The sequence below is a fragment of the Rhincodon typus genome, chromosome 5 (assembly GCF_021869965.1).
Source record: "Rhincodon typus isolate 14 chromosome 5, sRhiTyp1.1, whole genome shotgun sequence".
NCBI lineage: Eukaryota > Metazoa > Chordata > Chondrichthyes > Orectolobiformes > Rhincodontidae > Rhincodon > Rhincodon typus.
In genome coordinates, this window is record NC_063336.1 from 118,983,260 (window position 1) to 119,005,996 (window position 22,737).

At 40.5% G+C, this 22,737-nt stretch overlaps 1 protein-coding gene across 1 annotated transcript in view; it reads right to left on the bottom strand.

Annotated features, from left to right (window-relative positions):
- The window catches only part of LOC109915833 (dystrobrevin beta), a 432,998-nt gene that overhangs the window by 300,548 nt on the left and 109,713 nt on the right, over window positions 1-22,737 (bottom strand). Inside the window, exons 4-6 of the mRNA XM_048597128.1 lie at window positions 19,592-19,805; window positions 15,782-15,867; window positions 9,707-9,861 (exon numbers count right to left, since the gene is read on the bottom strand). Coding sequence (XP_048453085.1) covers window positions 9,707-9,861; window positions 15,782-15,867; window positions 19,592-19,805 — 455 coding nt within the window. The remainder of the gene's footprint in view (window positions 1-9,706; window positions 9,862-15,781; window positions 15,868-19,591; window positions 19,806-22,737) is intronic.

The window sequence follows — 22,737 nt, forward strand, 5'->3', positions numbered from 1 at the left end:
GGGGTCACTGCTGTACCCGGAGCGGGGTCACTGCTGTACCCGGAGCGCGGTCATCACTGTACCCGGAGCAGGAAATCCTTGATGCCAAGGGCAGCTTGCAGAGACCGTGCAGATACCCTGGAGCTATGTTTGAAGGCCCCTTGTACAGAAGATGAACTCTATTCACGTAATTTCTTTTTATTCTTTTTGTAACTCAAAATGGTGCCCGATTATGGCAACAAAACACTTCTCACTGTATTCCTGTAGATATACGTAACAATAAATAACTCACTCACTCCAAAATGCAAAACATACTCTAAACCAGCCATGACTCCAGCAGTAACTACAATAAAATCTTGACAGCAACATGATATGATCACCCAAAGCTCCAGCAAACAGCAATGGTAGTGCAGCCTTAACTACTCAAACACAGCTTCTGTTTCTGTTATTTTTACAGTGAGTTACAGTTTAAATTTACCACTGGACTTTAAAACCAGCTGAGATTTAATCTGTTAATTTCAATCTAGTTACACAATGTTAATTTCCTTCATTAAAAAAAAGCACAAAATCAAAAGAGTTCTCAAGAATCTAGAATTGAATGATTTTTAGCAGAATTTATTTATCACTAATAAAGCTTCATTTACTATCATACAATTGACAATAACTGATCTATTTCAGTCCATGAGCCTCTGTGCTATACACCTGGATTCTGTAACATAAACGATTCAACATCTTAAATATGCAGTCTACTTGTTTAGAGTTATGTTAACGTCAGGATTCATTTCACACCTCTGATAATGCAATGCTGGAGAGTTCAATATTTAAACTGCTAAGTGAAGAAATAAGCAATGTTCCCAGGGCTATCATCTTTCACTTTATTAGCACTTGACTGTATTTCTGACAGATTGTGAAGATCTGACAAGTTGAGTAATTAGTACAGTGCCTTTGGTATTTCACTCTGGAATTTGAACAGAATTTATAGCAACAGAAACAGATGAAGAGGGCAGTCAATACAGTACAAACCTCCATGACACTGCATTAACAACTCCATTACAATTACACAGCTGTTCCTTGAGATCATTCCCTGCCTGGTTGGTGATCTGTAGCAACAAAACTTGAAAAAAAAACCTTTCTTAGTAAGAGCTTCCTTCTTATGCAGGAAGCTGCAGGTCAACTTGTATCCATCAACCTGCTCTGAATATTCTGCTCACATGCTGACAGCTGCTAGAATTGGACAAAACAATCCACAATATTAGAAAACAAACACTCAACATATTAATGCCACAGCATTCTAAAACAAAGTCGAAGTCAACAGGCCTATTTCCAATGTTAGCAATTTTTTTTTTAATTCCAGCATCAGAAACTACAATTTTACCAAAAACCCAGAGTTCTTCCTTAAACCATACCCAGTGTACTAAGCTTTGTTGAAATCCATCTGAAAGGTTTTTGCAATATATTTTTTACAATCCAACTGACAAACAGGGGAGAAAACATCACCATTGCTCACCTACAGTGGCAGAGGTAAAAGTACATCTAGTTACAAGCACATTATACCGTTAAGTTAAAAACGGTCATGAGAAAAGATGAACTAAACCTTCCTACCAAACCAATTGTAAATTTCCAAAACTGAAATGAATCCTTCAAACGTTCTGGGTATATGTTGCAAATACTGTTCTTGTAATTCACAACATCAACACTTTACCCCTGTCTAGACACATGAACTTATTGCCTAGCCCAGTGTGGAAACTCTCCAGCTTCATTGGTCAGAATCATGCACAGATCAAATCTGAAAAAGATCTTTTTTTTAAACAGGGCAGCAATACTGGTTGGTCATATTAGCATTCACAACACAGAAAATTATCCAAAAGTACTTCATTATCCAAAAAGAGACTTTTGACAAAAGATGAGACAGTAGGAGGGGTGTCTAAAAGCTTTGTCAAAGATGAGCCTGTGAAGAAGAATTTTAACATGAGGACAGGAAAATGCAGAAGCAAAGAAAGTTTGGGATGGAATTCCAAAGCTTGAGGTTTAGATGGGTGAAAATGGGATTGCCATTGCTAGGCAAGTGAGAGAAGTTAATGCTGACATTCTGAAGTACTTCCTTTTCAAGCCAAGGATGCGATATTAACAAAAAAGGTTTGGGAAGAAAATGCAAAACGTCTGGACTTCTGAATCTGTGTAATCCAAGACAATGTAGACTATACTGCCCCCATGTGGAAATACAAAGAACCTGACACTTGTGCTTACATGCCATTTCACAAATATTTTGAAAGCTGAGTCGTTACACATGCTGTAAAAGAAAACCATGCAAAAACTTGCTCTTGTATTCCAAATTAAAATTGAACACTGCTTCTGTATTCCAAGCCTGTTGTTGTCATTTATACAATATTAGCCAAAACAATTATTTGTACATCCTTTTTTCCTGTGTACATACGCTAAATGCCACATCCATTTAAGTATAGACACCTTTTGAATATAAAGTAAACTGAACTAATTCCTCACCTAAATAAATGGCCTGGAATTGTACAGATTATACAGTATTTAACAAGTGTGGCACAATTGAGTAATTTCTCATCAAATTGTTCATTCTGTTACTCTCCCGGTGAGAAACATCAAAACACTTGTAGCGATCAGGACGTCTCTCATTTTAATTATGGAAAATACTCTGTAATGTCTCCCCTTCATTTTTTGCTGATAAAATGATGTAACAATGGTAATGCGTCCATGACCAAATTAAACACTGGAGCCAATATTTTCCCTGGAATTCTTGTTCACACTCTTAGCAACAGACAAAACTTCAACTCCATCACACTGTAGAATAGAAACTTTAACAGCACCTGAAGATGAAGAAAAAGTATTTGGCAATGTTCACTGAGCACAGTTTTTGCATGACGTGCGTGCATTCAGATTAGGGTGGGTTGATCCAGACAGCAGGAGAATCATTTGTCTTCGCAGATGTCCTTTTGGGATCGGGACACTGTAGGGGTTGGGGACAGGAAGAGACTGAGTCAAGCGATTTCATACACAAGTACAAGGCATGAACTGGTTACTTCTTCAAGAACAGTGTGTGTTTGTAATGATGTATAACTGTGTGTAAGTAGTGGTTGTATGTGTATGTGTGTGAGACACATATGCCTGTACTGTGCCTGTAAGAGAGATGTGTTCTGTGCTGTTTCTCTTACAGAAGAGGTTGCCATTGGGGTGCTGAAATGCCTCGTTCAGGCAGGCAGCTTAGAGTTAGCCCTGTGTGTTTTTTAAAAATTCTTTTTTATTATTCATTCAAGGGATGAGGTGCCGCTGACCAGGCAGCATTTATTGCCCATCCCTAATTACCCAGAGGGCAGTTCAGAGTCAACCACATTGCAGTGGATCTGGAGTCACATGTAGGCCAGACCAGGTAAGGATGGCAGTTTCCTTCCCTAATCGGCATTAGTGAATCAGTAAAATGAGGCAAACCAGTTATGAGTGGGTGGGCTCAGGGCTCACACAGACCCAGGAAGGTTTTTAATTTTGCTTTCAGTTAGTGAGAAGGTTTCTGCTGCTTCTGCTGAGCTAACAGCTCGAGCTCTCTGCTGGAGTGGAGTCTCAGCTAAAGAAGCTTCCTCTTAAAAATCAAAAGGGGCAGATTGTTTCTTTCTTCCAGATTAGAGAGAGGCAGCACATGAGAACCAGAACTGTTTTGCTGAACTGCACTTTTGCCAAATGGTGTGTTTATGGGATGGTGCCAGTATTGGAACAGTTAATGATTAGTGTTAAATAACACATTATCTTGTTAACTATTTCAATTGAATTAAAGTTATGCCAATTCTTCTTACTTTTAATATTTTAACTGTGTTGTAAGGATAAAGTGTGTATTGATTAAAGCTTACTGGTGGGCCAATCGAATCACATCTGGCACACAGCACCTTACACGTGCCTTTAAAAAAATACATAAAAAGTTAGGGCATTGGGGATGGGGGCTCTGGTCTGGTCCATAACATACAGACGTGGTTGGGGTGAGGATGAGGAGGGAGTTCAGGCAGGAGAAGATGAGAGAACACAAATGAAACACTTTCTAAACCAAACCTATGATGAGATCTATCATGGTAATAACATGACTGCACCTGATTGAAAAATCTTTTAAAAATGAATTCAACTTTCCAGAAAGATCCTTTGTCTCATTATTTCTTTTCATTCAGTTTTTGTTCTGGGTACAAAAGCACAACAAAATAAGGCAGGGTCAGTCCCTAATCCAGAATGCAGCAGCTTCAAGCCCACTACAGCTAAACAACATGAACTAGAATTGTATTGGGAGGCAGCTCCATTGGCTGGGATTTGCCAAGGGTCAGATAATTGTTTCTGCAGGGTAGATGGAGTGGCTTATGAGGATCCTGTGAAACTCCCATCATGGCAGACTCCAAAGGAATTGGTCACAAAATTGCAGATTCCACTGGGCAGTTCTCTTTCGTCAGAAGCCTCTGAAAGTTTTCATTTAAATCAGAGCATTCAGTGGGTTTCACTGCAGTTCAGCAATGAGTTACTCAAGAAAGGCTCAACTATTTACACCTAGTCTAATTCCCAAGTAACTGCAACTGATCCCCAATTTAGCTCACACACCGTCAACTACACCCCTCCCAAAACCTTAAAAATGCCCCCAGACCCTGACCTGACACCACCCCTTTTCCCTCCAGGACCATGCAATCTGATCGACATTCACATTTCAACTCACATCCACCAAATGAAACAGATTTTAATGTCTAACAGCACAGGAGGGGAGCTCATTACACCCTATCAACCCCATACCAGCTATCTGTAGAACATCTGGTTATTCATTTCTCTGCTTACTATGAAATCTCAGTGCATCCAATTTGACAACACAGTGATTTTCAAAACACTGACCAATCTATCGTGGATAACTGTAGGGCAAATAAAAACACAATAAGGTGCTTGTTTGTGAAAAGTGTTTCCTTCACACTGGCATTTTCTTGCCTAAAGGCAGTGCATTTATTTACTGCGATTTTTAGAACATTATTAATTCAGTGGGAGGCAGCAGACTTGTGTACACCACATAAACACATACCAATGGAAACATGTCTGCACTCTCTTTCAAGAAGTGACGTGTTCCCTGGGCAGATAGAAAGAATATATTATTAAAATATCTCCCCATGTCATTGTGCACACTGAGACATAGAAACCTATGTTCCATCCTTACAGCTACGCAAACCGTTCCCCATTCTGGTACACACGGACTTAGAAAGTGCAAAAACACTCCTAATTTACATCAGTGCTGAAAAATCTAAAGTATGAGCACATGTTAATGAATTTAGTGCAATCATGTTAGTGCCTGCAAAGGTTTTAGCTTCATCAGAAAGTATGCAGCTTGTTTCTTTTTACATAAAATAACAGGGCTGGACTATTGTAACAAGCTTATAAGACAATGTAATGAACTGAAAATATGCAGGCCATGGTCAATTCTACAGATCTGTTACAAAACCTGATAATAGTTTAAACACAACCATTAATAAATTGAGTTCTGAGTGACTTCCAAAGTGAAAATCTTGTTTCAGCTATTGACATGTGACAGGTATTTGTATTCATCAGACAGTATGTTGCAGACAATTCAAATGTAATTAATGTTAAAATAGGCTTAACATACTGAGGAAAAAAAAGCACTAACAAACTCAAAACAAGTTATATTGTGAAACGAGCAAGCTTAAACATTTCATATCTGTTCCAAATGGTGGTGTTCATACTCCACTGTTAGAAAAAAATACCTTTAATATAATTGCAGAATCTTTCTTTATACTTGCTTTGGTATTTTTCCTAACATCATTAAACAGAAGAAAATATATTTCATGCACATAGAAACATATTTATCTTCTGGTGGTGACTTATTGCCTTAAACTGTTAACCTTTTTTATTCACTTGTGGAATGTTGGTGTCGCTGGCTGGCCCAGCATTTATTGCCCCATCCCTAGTTGCCCCCTTGAGAAGGTGGTGGTAAGCTGCTGACTTGAACCACTGCAGCCCACCTTCTGTGGGTTGACCCACAATGCCAGGAGTTGACCCAGCGACAGTCAAGCAACGGCAATATATTTCCAAGCCAGGATGGTGAATGACTCTTTGGGAAACTTCTGGGTGGTGATGTTCCCATGCACTTGCTGCCCTTATCCTTCTACATGGAAGTGGTCGTGGGTTTGGAAGGTGCTGTCTGAGGATCTTTGGTGAATTTCTGCAGTGCATCTTGTAGATAGTACACACTGCTGCTACTGAGCGTTGGTGGTGGAGGGAGCAGATGCTTGTGGATGTGGTGCCATACAAGCGACTGCTTTGTAAGCTGCACAGATCCAGGCAAGTGGGGAGTATTCCATCACACTCCTGATGTGTGCTTTGTAGGTGGTAGATAGACTCTGGGGAGTCAGGAGGTGAGTTACTTGCCGCAGTATTCCTAGTGTCTGACCTGCTCTTGTAACCACTGTGTTTATCTGGCAACTTCAGTTGGGTTTCTGTTTCTGATCCGAGGTAACTCCCAGGATGCTGAGAGTGGGGAATTCAGTGATGTTAACATCAATGAATGTCAAAGGGTGGTGATTAGATTGTCTCTTACTGGTGATGGTCATAACCTGGCATTTGTGTGGCACGAATATCACTTGCCACTTGTCAGCCCAAACCTGGATATTGTCCAGATCTTGTTGCATTTGGACACGGACTGCTTCAGTATCTGAGGAGTCACGAATAGTGCTAAACATTGTGCAATCATGAGCAAACATCCCCACTTCTGATGGAGGGAAGGTGATTGATGAAGCAGTTGAAGATGGTTGGGCCTAGGACACTACCCTGAGGAACTCCTGCAGGGATGTTCCGGAGCTGAGATGACTGACCTCCAACAACCACGACCACCTTCCTATGTGTCAGGTATGACTCCAACCAGTGGCGAGTTTGTCCACTGATACCAGTTTTGCTGGGGCTCCTTGATGCCACACTCGGTCGAATGCAGCCTTGATATCAAGGGCTGTCACTCTCACCTCACCTCTGGAATTCAGCTATTTTGTCCAGGTTTGAACCAAGGCTGTAATGTGGTCAGGAGCTGGGTGGCCCTGGTGGAACCCAAACTGGGCATCACTGAGCAGGTTATTGCTGAGCAGGTGCTGCTTGATAGAACTGTTGAAGACACCTTCCATCACTTTACTGATGATCGAGAGGAGACTGATGGGGCAGTAATTGGCCAGGTTAGATTCATCCTGCTTTGTGCATACAGGACCTAATTGGGCAATTTTCCAAAATGTTGGAATGGTAAAAGTAACCATAATAAAACAAAATACCGCAGAAGTTGGAACTCTGAAACAAACAGAGTGCTGGAGAAACTCCACAGGAGGCCTGACAACATCTGTGATGAGAGACAGAGTTCATGTTTGAAGTCTGGTAAGAGTGTTCTTCTGTTCTGGCGAGTTGCAATCACAAACTGCCATATGGGATTATGCTGTTGTAGTAATAATGGAGACCTGGATCTCAAAGGGACAAGGGATGTTAAATAATCTTGGCTATGAGGGATTCCGAAGATAAGGAAAAAGGGAGGGTTGTTATTTTGGTTAAGGAGAATGTTGCAGTATTGGAATAAATCAACTGGGTAGAGCTAAGGAATAAGAATGGCACAATTATATTATTTGGTGTAATCTATAGACCAGCTGGCAGGAAGGATATAGAGGAACAAATCTGCAATGAAATTACAGGATGGCGTGACCGTTGTGGAGGAGTTATAATGGTGACTGTAGCCTGCGATGCTGGTGGTGCCGAGGGCAGCGAGGAACAAGAGTGCCGAGATTGTGTCCAGGAGAATTTCCTGCAGCACAATGTGTCAAATACAATAAGAACAGAGGCATAGGAAGACTCAGTACTTCAGAATGAGGTGAGCCACGAGACACTGGAGGCGGTTGGGGGGGTGGGGGGTGCGATTGAGAGACAGTGGTCACTTACTGTATCACACTCTTGGGATGACAGAAGAAAATGACATTGGCCAATCAACAGTAAGAATTATCACCTCCACTGGGGAAGTGAAAACAGGAACACAAGAGCGAAAAAAAAACACTGGCAGGTAACTGAGAGCGAAATCCCACAGCCTTCTAAAATCACATCAATAATAAAAATGGGGTGAAAGGAGAAATAGGGCTGATTAGGGACCGAAAATGGGATGTACACATGGAGACAAGAGGCATGATTGAGGAGATAAATGAATATATTGCATCTGTCTTTCCCTCTGTGGTCAGTGCTGCGAGGGCATGGTTACAGAGGAGGAAACACAGTCCGTGGATCAGAGGACATGTTGGGCCAGCTGAAGGTCCTTCAAGCTGATAGGCACCAGGACTATGTCCAAAGATGTGCACATTGGATTGGCCTTGCTAAATTGCCCATAGTGTCGAGGGTGGGAAATGCAGAGCTAGGGTAGGAGGGTGGGTCGGTGTGGACTCGATGGGCTGAATGGCCTGCTTCCACACTGTAGGGGTTCTATGTTTCTACATCGAAAAAGTGAGAGTGGAAATTACAAAGGCACGGGCAATTGTCTTTCAAACTTCCCTCGATCTGGTGGTGATGCCAGAGGACTGGGGAACCACAAACATTACACCCTTACTCATAAATATTTTCAAAAATAGGCCCAGTAATTAAAGACCAGTCATATTAACTTCAGTGGTGGGGAAACTTCTAGAAACAGTTGTTTGGGATAGCATTAATAATCACATGGAAAAAAGTGTGTATTAATTTGAAGAGTCAGCTTGGATTTGTTAAGAGAAAAGTCACATTTAAGTAACTTGCTGGAGATTTTCTTAAGAGATAACAGAGAAGGTTGATGAGGGCAGGGCTTTTGATGAGGTATACATGGACTCCTGAAAGGCATTTGAAATGTGGTGGAAGCAGATTCAATGGAAGGCATTTAGGAGGGTATGGGTGATAATTTAAATAAACACAATGTGCAGGGTTATGGTGAAAAGGCAAGAGATCAGCACTAAGTCAAATACTCAAAGAACCAATGCAGCCTCAAATGGGTTGAATGGCCTCCTCTTGCACTCGAGCAATGCTATGATTAAGTTCTGTCTCAACTATCTATTCCCCACCATTATGATCTTTTCTGTCAGACTGTAGACGGTTCCATTGTGAACTGATGAATATTAGCATGCAGGATTGAAACTGCACAACTTCACTTCAGACCATAACAGCATCAGGAAAACGCACAAGAGTAGACCATTCAGCCCCTTGAAGCTGCTCTGCCATTCCATAGGATCATGGCTGACCTAACACTCATGTCCACTTTCTTGCCTTTTTCCCATAACCCTCGATTCCCCAACTGATCAAGAATCTATCTCAGCCTTAAATATGCACAAAGGCTCTGTCCCCACAGTCTCCTGTGGGATGGAGTTCCAAAGACTCTCAACCCTCAGAGAAAAAATTCCTCCTCATTTCAGTCTTAAATTGGTGCCCCTTTATTCAGAGACTATGCCATCTTACACAGACTTTCACACACAGCACAGAAGATTTAGATGAAGAGAATGGTTTCTGCTAAACCAGCAGGTCACTTTTAAAAGATCTGGAGAATATTATAATTTCCAATCATGATCATTTCAAGCTCTCATACGCTTCTATTTGATACATTCTGCACTAATACAAGGTACGAAACAGTTACACTGAAAACACAGACGAATGTTGATGTCAATGAACTCTAACAAAACTGCAGTTTGAATTAGTCCAAACAACTCACCTGTTGTGGGAAGCAGGTCCGTACTGAGTGCTCCGTGTAACCAAACGATGGTCCCTCAAACACGGCCGTGGGCAACTTTAACACCTCTCGGAGAAACTGGTCAAACTTTATATACATCATTATTCCATTGGAATCTGATATCTGTGAGAAAGTATCTGGAATATAGTTTAAGAAAGGGGATTGGTGAGAGAAAAGCATGTTAGCAAATATTAATAATGGAAACATTAACGAAATGCATGAACCGGGAACAGGTTTGGGTTTGAACACAACTCCCTGTCAGAATGGATCCACTGGGCAGTTGCCAATCTGAGGCCGTAGCATCAACTATGTAGGAGCACCCAGCGATGATCATTGGGACTTAACTGTGTAACTGCCTGTGATTACACCGTGCCCCAGGATTATCTCCTGTTTATCAATTTTAGCCTGCATCCTCTAGGATGAACATTATCAAATGCATTCTGAAAATTCATGAACAACTGATACCTGCATGTGCCACTACATGAATAGGCAGGAAATACAGGGATAAGGACCGTGCAGAGGCAAAGGGTTTTTAGTTTCAAAAGGCAAGGTGGGTTGGCGTTGCTTGATGGGCCGAAGGGCCTGTTCCTGTGCTGTACTTTGTTAAACTGACTCCGCTAAATACTGTACTCAGAAAACTAAACTCCCCAATTCAGTTTATACATCCCCCGGTGTTTATTTACTCTACTCCACGTAATGGATTTGAGCAAGTGTTCCACCCAGCTATTTTATCTGGAGTACAGTTACTTGGTTTGTCCCTTTCGCTCTCTTTAAACAATTTTATAATGCTTGCCACTTTCCAGTCATCTCCATAAATCCAATTAACTTTACAAAAGTTTAATTAAGCTTGTTTTTTTATTAAAATAAATCCTCATTGGGAATCATCTAGGACTGTATTTTTGTCTGGCTTCAACCCCATTAGTTTACTCATGACTCCTTTACAGTTGAAGCAAGTGTTCAAGATACTCCCTCTTACTCCTTCGTTTCTTGAAGGATATCCTCCCGTTCCACTAAGAAAACTGTAGAAAAAGCAACCCATCATTGGCAGAGGAAATAGCTTGTATCCCACCCATCCTAAGATAAAAACCATAAGCACCTCCTACAAGAAATGCTTCAAACAACAATTTAGTAGAACTTCAGACATTTACTGCCCCAATTAAGTACCATTTTGATTAAATATCAAGTATCAATACTCCAAGTGAACACTTTAATTTATCAAAAACTTTGAAAAAATTTCAGTCAGCACTTCAACACTCCCAACAAATTCTTCAATGGAACAAACTGCAGGTAGAAACGTCCAGCTATTAGTTGGTGAACAATGCATTTGGCAGCAATGATCTGAGTCTTTAGGTGGGGGGAAAAATGACAAAAGGAGAAAGGAGAGCTGACATTTTAATTCACAACCACATTGGCAAATGTTCCTGCAACTCTTTGCACTATTTTATGTATGTTTTTCCACATTATTTCATGAAGCCCATTGATTGATTGTAGTGTTTACACATGAAGCAGTCAGGCAACCAGAGAAGCTAACTAACAGCATTGATGGTTCCAGGCCATCCCATCTTCTGTAAACTGTTACAGCAATCCAAACAAACACCACTACATTGTAACTCCTAACTCAACCGTCTCCAGCATTCTGAAACTTTCCAATTCTCCTTAGTTTTGATTGTTGTCTGTTAAGGCCAAAATTTCTAAAAAGCACATCTTTTAAATATGTTTATATCTGAATGTTAACCCATAAACATTTTTGAAAAACTCTTTCCTTTGCCTGTTATGCCATAAAAGTCAATTTCAGGTAACAGCAATTAAAGCAGAAAAGTAGAGGGAAAGAACTCATTACACCAGCAAAAGCCAGTCATGATTTCCCCTGCACTCCCTTGGTGGTATCATTCAAAAAATGCGATACATCATTCTCCATATCTGTGGACCACATCTGCTGATCTCCAGACAGTCAGTGATCAGAGCTCCTCCAAAAGTTGCACTTCAGGATTTCTTGTGATTTTCAAAGAATCTTCATACAATAATGAAAGCAAAACTTTTGGACAGGTTTAAATTTCCAATGGACTGTGTCCAAAATCCTCCAAAAACGTCTCCAACACGGAGTTACAACCAGTACCCTCGAACAACTTCTATTCACTTACTTGGATATTTATCCAGGAAATGTTAGGTGGAGAAACACAGCTTGACCTCCTGGGTAACAAGAGAACTAACCATACCTCTCCTCTGTAAAACCCCAGCTCACAATCCACCTTCCCCAATTCGATCTGACCCTACTTCACAATCTGCCATCTATCAACTGACCTCACTTACACCTATTCACTAACATACTGAGAAACTATTTCATGTCCCAAAGATTTTTAGCAAATTTGTGAATGAATGAAAGCTGAGAAGAATATGGAAATCTGGGCCACAAAAACGAGGTATGGCTTGGACACCGCCTACCCTGCCCTCGACAAACCCACTACGCTCCAACTTTGACGATCCTTTGGTAGAGAGGTACTCCGAAAAACAATTATGTCCTCCATTTCTGAAAAGACAGCATTCAGAAGCCCAGACCAAAACATGCAGAGCTCCACCTTAGCGGTAACATAGGAACAGAGTGGCAATCTGACAGTGCTGGCCTCTCTTCGGAAGGTACAGTTTCATATTTCAGATACAATACCATATGATTACCACTAGAGAGCAAGCAAACCCAGCTATACTGCCCTCAACGTGTTTATGTTGAACCTTCGGATGATGTTGGAATTAGCAAACAGATTAAAATAACAAATTGAAGATAGTTTCCATTTGTAGTAAATTCTGCAGCACTCTCTATTACACATTCACCAAATTTTCATCACCAGGCCACTGAAATATAGAAATATATACACTGAGCTGTCCACAATGTCTCACAGATACAATTTCAGTCCTCACTTCGATTAGTCTATTTACAGTTTTTAATTGTAATCTAGCAGGGAAACAGATAATTAATTTAAAAAACTAATAAAATAAATTTAAGAGTTCCAAATGTTAATGGGATTAATCACTTTGGAGTACAGAAATTGAGTATTGCCGAATAAAAGACACACTGTCCACCCTAATGTTGCAGCAGTCATCAGATTAAAATTGCAAGAATAGCAAATTTCAAAGGGAACAGCAATTTCCACTGCATAAGAAGAGAATGCTGATTGGCTGGCAAGTGTACTTGCCCAATCAACACACTCCTCTCTTACAGAAAATATTGTTGTTCCCTTTAAAACTTGATTTTCTGGTGATTCTGTCCTCATGAGTGCAAACAAAAAGGTTTCAACAGCATGTCACTTTTCTGAATGATGCTAAATGGGATTTATTGATTTTTAATTTAAATTGTTGGAATGCAAGATTCAGCAAATGGACTTGAAACAATTACAGAAATCCAATGTAAGATAACAAGGTGAAGAACTGGATGAACACAGCAGGCCAAGCAGCATCAGAGGAGTAGGAAGGCTGACGTTTCGGGCCTAGACCCTTCTTCTTCAGTAGAAGGTCAGCTTTCCTGCTCCTCTGATGCTGCTTGGCCTGCTGTGTTCATCCAGCTCTACACCTTGTTATCTCAGATTCTCCAGCATCTGCAGTTCCTAGTATCTCAGAAATCCAATATCTTCATGAAGCCTTTTGAGTTTGAGAAACCAAAGACTTTCTAAACCTGGTCAAGTATTGTTTTTCTGGTGAATGAATTCAAAAACATTTACAGCAGCTGAAAATACACATTTTCTTAAAGATTGTTAAGTGTAAGCTCCATAAATGATGAATTTATTCCTGCACATCCAGAGAAAGGCCTCACAATTGGACAGGAGTTCTGACAATTATTTTACAGATCGGTGGGTGTTTGCTAAGGGGCAAAACCAAGCTGAGGAAAAGTGACAGAGTTCCTGCGCCTGAATCTGCTTACATCCGGGCTCCATGATAGTCAGACCTATTTGTAATTAGATCTACAGATCTTTGAAAAAAAGTTTTGAAAATACAAAACGTGTGCAACTTGGCCGAGGGAAACATAACTGGGCACAAAAAACTGGAGAAACGCGGATGCTAGAAACCAGAAAGACAGAAACAGAAATTGCCAAATTAAGAAAGGAGAAGAACACACCTCCATCAACATCAATGGAACTGAGGTTGAGAGAGTGAAGAGCATCAAGTTCCTCGGAGTGACAATAACTGATGACCTGTCCTGGGCTTCCCACGTAGATGCGACAGTCAAGAAGGCACAACAATGTCTCTTCTTCCTCAGGTGGCTCAGGAAATTTGAAATGTCCATACGGACCCTCACCAACTCCTACAGATACACCATAGAAAGCATACTGCCCGGGTGCATAACATCCTGATATGGCAACTGCTCTGCCCAGGACTGTAAGAAACTACAGAAGGTTGTGTGCACAGCCCAGAACATGATGGGAGCCAACCTTCCATCCATGGATTCCATTTACGCAGCTCGCTGCTGCAGAGAGGTGGGCAACATCATCACAGACCCATCACACCCCGGTAATGACCTCCTACAGCCTCTTCTGTCAGGCAGGAGATACCGAAGCCTGGACACACGCACCAACAGGTTCAGGAACAGCTTCGTTCCATGTCGTTATCAGACTGTCGAATGGACTCTAGCCTCAAATAATGTAACCTGCAACGTAACATGTATGCCCTTCAGTGTTTTTGATCTGTACATCCTTTGCTTGCTGTGATCTGCCTGTACCACTCATAAACAAAGCTTTTCACTGTATTTCTGTACACATGACAATAAAATCAATCAATCAAAGCTCCATCCTGTTCTACTCAAGAATGTGCTGCAGCACAAGCCTCAGAATGGCATTGCTACAGAACCAGTGAGCTATCTGTTTCTCCTTTCCATGTCAACTATTCCATAGCCTTTCAATGGGATACCGATCAGTTACAATTTAGGGAGAGTCCTGTGTTTTAGATCAACACCAACTAAGGGTGGTTAACATTCTCCAAACTCAAAGTAAGTAGAACCCATAGTGCCAATAGATGGAATGCATGTGGCTCTACAGAGCTCTGATAGTGGAGTAAATCAGACCAATTATAAAACAAACCAACTAAAATTTAAACTCCCCTTCAATCTGTTCCCAATTAAAGATCTTTTCAGGCCTTCTCTGACTAGGAATCTAAAGACAGATTCAAGGGATTTTTCATTAACATGCAAAGCATGATAAATGCAAAATCTCAAAACTAATCCCTTAAAAATTTTAATGCCAGTTTGGGGATTTAATGTCTAATGTAAACATTTTAGATGAAAACAATAGGTACGGATTACACAAAACAAAGCCAAACAAAGCACTGTAACCAGTTAAACCTCTAACAGAAAGCGGGCATAGACCATTTTAAACTACAACAATTACCAAATCATTTCATCAAATTTCTGAACAATCCAATTTTTTTCCCAAGAACCAAGCAGAAACATTCCTTGTTGAGTTCACACTCTGTGCTGTCCCGACAATGACTAACACAGCATGCAGTTCAAGAGCAAATGCACCTAGTGTGCTGGAATATTGAGTTTAAAGTCGGCCAACACTACTGCTCCCAATGTGGAATACATTTTCTGGGCTCCGCCAATAACTTCAAACAGGAACAAAAACAAAGTTCTGGAAAAGCTCAGCAGGTTTGGCAGCATCTTCACAGATGCTGCCAGACCTGCTGAGCTTTTCCAGCAACTTTGTTTTTGTTCCTGATTTATAGCATCCGCAGTTCTTTCAGTTTTTAACTTCAAACAGTAATTAACTGAAGCAGAGGCCAAGCAGCAGTCCATACCCATCACCTCTCTATTAGGTAAGAAACACACATTCACACACCTGATTAAAAGTCAATGACTCCTGCTTTAAGTGAGCAGGCAGTAGAACTGGATTCTTTTGTGATCCCCATGATTAAAAACTTCCTGACATTCACCATCTCGCCTCAACAGTGAAGCTGGCCAAGGAAGGTACCAACCCAAACTGAAACAAATTTTGACCAGAGGCAGAGAAAGAAAGATAATGAGAGAACAGAGCAATCCTAAATAAATGCATACATCTAAATCTTGTTTTTACTTACACCGTAGTTTGTCCAGGATCTTTCCTCCACACATTGTCGCCAGCATAGCTTTGACTGAGAATACCGTCAACTTCCCATGACCCTCACTGCAAAAAGGTTATTGTGTGACACGTTAGTAATTGTAGCTACTCAAACTCACCGACAATGTTCTCCACTCTCAGGAGAACTCAGCTCAAGTTCTTCATCTACTGCAATACAATTTTAGTTCGAAGTTTCATAGTCAACATAAACTAATACAACATGATTAAACACATTTCAGCACCTATTCTATTCCTTAAAGTACACAATTTGGAAGTTTGGGTTAATAAAGTGAAACATTTTACAAAATGAACATTATTTTACTCCATGATGTCATCCCATTAGTGTAGCAGGATCAATATCCATTGAATGTGTGATCTGTGAACAATAATATGGTCACAACTTGCATTTAAAGCTGAAAAAGGCCAGTGGCACAGCCTCATTCTATTATTTAAATCATGGTCCCAACTCTGGAATTCCACATTCTTCCCACTGCTGGCCCAGGACCAGCCCTCAGCCTCACTCTGTTCATACTGGAGGTAGGTAACTAAAAAATGGATTTATGATTTTCATAACTTTAACCCACACTCCATCATCACTATGCTTTATGTTTAATGCCTCAATTAATTTCTGTAAAGATGAAGGTTTGGTAGACTTAAATACTGCTCCAATTTGAAGGAGCTCCCTGTCACTGATAGACAGAATTCAGGAAAGTGCCTAGTACAGCAACTGCTCTGCCCAGGACCGTAAGAAACTACAGAACGTGGTGTGCACAGTTCAGACCATCACGGAAGCCAACCTCCCATCCATGGACTCTACTTACACAGCTCGCTGCCGCGGAAAGGCGGCCAACATCATCAAAGACCCATCGCACCCCAGTAATGATCTCCTACAACCTCTTCCATCAGGCAGAAGATACAGAAGCCTGAACACACGCACCAGCAGTTCTGGAACAGTTTCTTCCCGGCCATTATCAGACTGATGAATGCACACCCTGTAGCATCAAATAACACCGAACTTGCTAACATTGATCTCGCCCAGCACATGCCCTGTGCAATGTAACCTGTATACCTCTGTCTAAGTCTTTTTGATTTGTATATCCTTTGCTTACTATCTGCTGTACTACGTGCAAACAGAACTTTTCACTGTATTTGGGTACACATGACAATAAATAAAATCAATGTGGCAGTTGACTTCATTTTCACGTTTCACTGCCAAACCCCATCTCCAGTGCAATATTTTGCATCTGTCACAACTGCACTGTATTGCTACGAATGTGCCTAATAGACCACTTAAAACCTCTTCGAAGTCTCCAACACAAGACGCTCATCCGCATCCGCACTTTTCTTCCTTCAACAATTTTGAGACGTTTTAAATTGAAGCCAGTTACCAAGTCCCTACCCCACTATCTCCACATGTTCTTCATTTTCACTCTTTTCAACTTTAGCAGTCAGCCATGGCCCTTCAGCTTGGCTTTTTGAAGGAGGATGAAACAATTGTAACCACACCCTGTAGAAATCAGTGTCTTCAAGTGCTCAGAAAATTTGGAAGAAAGTCTCATGTGCACGGTCTTTCACCCTTATTGGATACCAAATCTGCTGTGCAGCTTTCAAAATGCATCAGATCTACAAACAAAAAAATACAGCTGTCCACGACACATACAGATAATTAGGTGGGGAGAATTTCAATGGAATGACAACTCCGAGTTGGAAACAATTGCTACGTGTCTTGTCATTATTTTACTCTAATGGGGAATGAAACCTCTAATTAAATGGTGGGTGGGGAGGCTTAAGAAATTTCTTTCCAATACACTCAAATTTCATAGAAAAAGAACAGTTCTCTCTGGGTGCATCTTGCAACTTCTTTTGATTAAATATCAGTTTTATCACCGGATGAAGACTCTTCGTAAAGAGTGATGAGGATATTATTGGAAAACACAAAGCCTTGGCTCTTCATTTTTGAAGAAGGATGAACTAGAGGGCAGCACTGCTTCAACCCCAGCCCTGCATGGATCACTGCCGTTTTGGGCGAAATGCACAGGAGACAACTAATGAAGCTTAATATAGAGGAACGGCAAAATGATTCATCATGCAAGGAGGAATGAGGCAAAGCAATAATGAAGTGATGGCACAATTTTAAAGGGAACACAGAAACAGACATATAAGCACAGCATGAGAAGGCTGATAAAAGCATGTTGGTCCTTGATTTTATTATCATTGGAAAAACAATAGAAGACCTGAGAAATAGTGCTTTTTTTTTATAAAATGCTGGTGAGGCTGGACTACTGTGCCACAGTTTAAGAATCTACTGCTAGCAACATCCTAGGGGTTATCATTGACAGAAACTGAACTGCAACCCGTATAGAAATACTGTGCCTACAACAGCAGGTCAGAAACTGAGAATTCTATAGCAAGTAGCTCAGTTCCCATCTCCACAAATCAGGAGTGTGATTAGCAGGATAGTGACAGGTGGAGTCCTACAGGGGTGTCAACTTTTCATAATTTACATCAATGATTTGGTGAGGGGAACAAAGGTATGGTAGCTAAATTCACAGACAGCACTGAGACAGGTAGGGAAATATGTTGTGTAGTCAATGTAGGAAGTTGCAAATGGATAGAGACAAATGTGTGAATGCACAAAAACCTAACAGATGGAGTATAACATAGGAGAAAGTGAAGTTGTTCACTTTGACAGGAAGAATAAAAAGTGACGACAGAAATCTGACGTGCTGAGGGTTTTAGACATGCCAATGCATGAGTCACAACAAGTTAGTATGCAGACACAGCGTGTAATCAGGGAGGCTAATGGGATGCCATTCTTTGTGATGACTGTAACTGAATATGAAAGGATGGATGTTATATTTTGGTTGTACAGTGCATGGATGAGGCCATATCTCAACTATTATGTGCAGTTTTGGCTTCCTTATTTATGGAAGAATCTACATTTATTGGAAGTACTTCAGAGGAGTTTTGGCAGATTGATACCTGCAGCAAGAGGTTGGTTTATGAAGTTAGCTTGGATAGATTGGGCTTGTTTTCACTGGAGTTCATAAGTTTAATTGAAGCATATAAGATTGTGAATGGTGTGGACAAACTAGACATGGAGATTATGTTTCATCTGTGGGTCAGACGAGAAATAGGGGACACTCTTTTAAAATTAGGTGTCACTCTCTTAGGACAGAGATAAGGAGATTATTTTATTGCTCTCTGAGGGTAGTGCAACTCTGGAACACTCTGCTTCAGAAGCCAATGGAGCTGGGGGTATTGAACATTTTTAAGATTGAGGTGGAAAGATTTTGTTATGGGGACAGGGAAGAGAGATAGGAATGTGGAATTTGAAACACAAACAGATCAGCCACAATCTTATTGAATGACAGAACAGGCTCGAGCAGCTCAATTATCACCTTTGCTCCTATTTCTCATGTCCCTTCAATATCGTGGGAGCCAATGCCTGGAACACAATCAATTACTCCACACAGCCCAGGACTGCAGTGGTTCAAGGCAGCAGTTCAATCACCACACTCTCAACAGCAATTAGAGATGGAGAATAAAAGCTGGCCTAGCCAGTGAAACCCACATCACATGAATGAATGAATAGTTTAAGTAAAAATAGCAGAACTGCTGTAGGGTACTCCAATAATTGCTACCATCGTAGTAATTATATAAACTACTTGGGAAACTTCATATGAAGATAAAAGGGACTTTTCAAAAACACCGTAAAGGGTACATCAATATCGTGCTCCTAGCTTTGGCTGGGAGCTACCTCAATACATATAGCTACATAAGCACCTACCTGTCGTATGCTGCTATAACAAAGTTGAGGAGCAGGCTGATAGACTGTTCCACGCTGATTTGATGGGTGGTTGGAAGGCGTTTATTCAGCTGGTAGTAGATTGATGAAATGATGGTCTCTAACCGAGATACATTAATTTCTGTGCTATGGTCCAAGGAGTTGAGGCCATTGTCCCGAAAGGCTTCAATTAAGTTCCATATATCAACAAGATGGACTGTAGGCGAGAACAAAGGTGAATTGTCAAAGTAAAACCTGGACCTACTTTGCCTCACAATTCCTAAGAATTCAAATACATCTTAGACAATGCAAAATAACCTCAAGTGCACTGCAGTCAACCTTGTACATGCACTGAAATCCAAACAGGATCTTTTGAGAAGTTCACTGTACAAGTAGACAAACAAATGTACACTCATATGTAAACAACAATCAGGAAACCTCAGGAAAACAAGACATCAACTCCAGACATGAAGAAGCCTCATCACATCAGATGAAATATGGCAAAGAAACCTCCTCCTGATCACAAAAACAAATAGCTGGAGAAACTCATGAGGTCTGGGCAGCATCTGTGGAGAGAAAGTGGAGTCAACCTTCCAAGTCCAGTGACCCTTCTTCAGAACTCATAACTCTGAAGGTGGGTCATTGCACCTGAAACACTGACACTGCTTTCTCACCACAGATGTTACCAAACCTGCTGAGTTTCTCCAGCTATTTCTGTTTTTGCTTCATCTTTCCAGCATCCACAGGTCTTTGTTTTTTGCTCCTATTGATTTCTATTTTTTGGCTTCCCTCAAGTCATAAATTAACAATCCACCATGTTGAACTCTTCTGGGGAATGGCACTGAGACACCAAGGCTGGATGGGTCATCATCTCTGCTGGGTCTTTCCTGCGATAGGAAGGGACACAGCCAGCAAGGGGCTTGGAGGGACCCAGATATGAGCTGAATGATAGATTCTATGAGAGTGACTATTTGAGACTGTTGTTCAAGTAATCTGTGGGACAGCTCCCCTAATGTTTATAGAATTTCGATGATGATACTGAGCGGGATTTTGCAAAGACACATTGGCTGACTATGTCACTGTTGTGTCCAAATCTGATACATGTCAATGCTAGATAACCCAAGTGGTTTATTCTTATGAACCTTGAGAACCTTTATTCCTTAGAACATCAGAGAGTGCAGGACCTCGAGTTCAAAATAGGCCAGACAAGATAAACATAGCAGATTGTCTTTTCTACATGAAAGCAGGTTCCTTTGCCAAAAAGATATCAATTCTCAACAATCAGGTAGCTTCATGGTCACCATTACAGATATTAGGATTTTTTTACATTTTAGATTTATTTAATTAAATGTAAATTGACAAACCATTAGGATAGGATGTGAAATTATATTTCCAATTCAAGTTTCAGGGTAAATAGCAATACAGCCACAATAACACTAAACTTTTCAGGAAGCTAGGAATATCCTGCAAGTTATTAGTAAAAGATAAATTCAGGCTCTCAGCATTTTCTAAAGTAATTAATTTACTTTGAAGCTCTTGATTTTGATTTGGCAGTTGCACAGTTGAAATCTATAGCACAACTGTTTGTGTGTTGCAGCATTTTAAAAGAATCATGTTTGATTCACTTGAAACCTACATTGATCAGCAGGACCACAAGCATTCCACCAAAATGAACAGTCACCCTTCCTACAGAAAACATGACCCACAGAATTATTGGTATTGTGTTATTACATTGTAGAATAATACAAAGAAGGCACTTGTTTAGGTTCTGAATTTAAGCACAGTTTGCATCATTTTCCCAGCTAAGTTATTTAAAATTTGCTTGGAAGTGGCCTCGTAATTATTATTGTAACAACTGTAACCATGAAGTCAATAAATGCCACCTGGCGTGAGTTACATTCATCTCAAAACCAATTCTGTTTTACAACTGGAGACTGCTCTATTTGATTAGACTCTTCTTCATTTATCTGCTATTCTTTACAACTCTTTTCAGCTTTGAAGAATGGAGGTGTCCTTGATACAAGACAGGTTTGCACCATTAGAAAGAAACTGCTTAAAGATCTACTCAGTGATTGAGTTTTTAATTGGCTCCTGAAAAGTACATAAATGGTTGGCATAAAATATCACGGAAATGTACATCGTAACTGAAATAACTCCAGAGAGGCCAATATTCCACCACTAAGTCACCCTTTATTCACACATGGACAGTCCTTGACACTGATCCAGCTCTCTCAGAGCCAGCTCTCAGAGTGAACAGAACTTCTGACATTCCTGTTTATATCTGTCAGCCAGGACTCCCTGATTGGACCAGATAAACAGCCCCAATCAGGGAACACAGATGCTATGAGATCCAGTTGGCTGACCTTGTTACAATCACTACCGTAATTCCTTTTGTAAACAGCTGTTTCCACACAATATCAAATGGACAGTTTCTCTTATTTCTTCATCGAGTGAGGATTTTTAGGATGAGGGCTATCAATTGTAAAGCTGTTGACAATAATTACTGGCAGTGTGTTTTCTCCAGTCAGAAATCATGAATTGTAATTTCTTTCCTAAACAAATGCCTCACACTGTGATTTATTGACCAGAAGTTTGCATTCATATAAACACATTTGACATCCGAACTTTGTTTATAACATTTCCAACTTCCATTAGTCATCCAGAATGTTCTACCATGCTCTATATTGGTGAAGGGTATAATATGTTTGATATAGGTGCTTACATTAATTTCCTATAGAAACTATTTCATGACTGATATTACTCAGGTACTGTAGTAATTCAGTGGGGATTTGTTGCTGTTTGATGACACACAAGCAGGACACACAAATCACACTCAAAGGATGATGCCAGAAGTGGGACAAAGCACACAACAGAAGCACAAATTTTCTAAGTGGTAGAACTTCTGTAGTGAGTCAGACACTTTTGCAGTGTAGCAATAATAAATATCTTTGCTACAACGGCAATATATTAATGATACACAATATACTTCACAGTTTATCATCTGAACAGAAAACAAACATCAGTTCCTTTATTGAATCAGAGATAGTAGGAACTGCAGATGCTGGAGAATCCGAGACAACAAGGTGCAGGGCTGGATGAACACAGCAGGCCAAGCAGCATCATAGGAGCAGAGAGGCTGACGTTTCGGG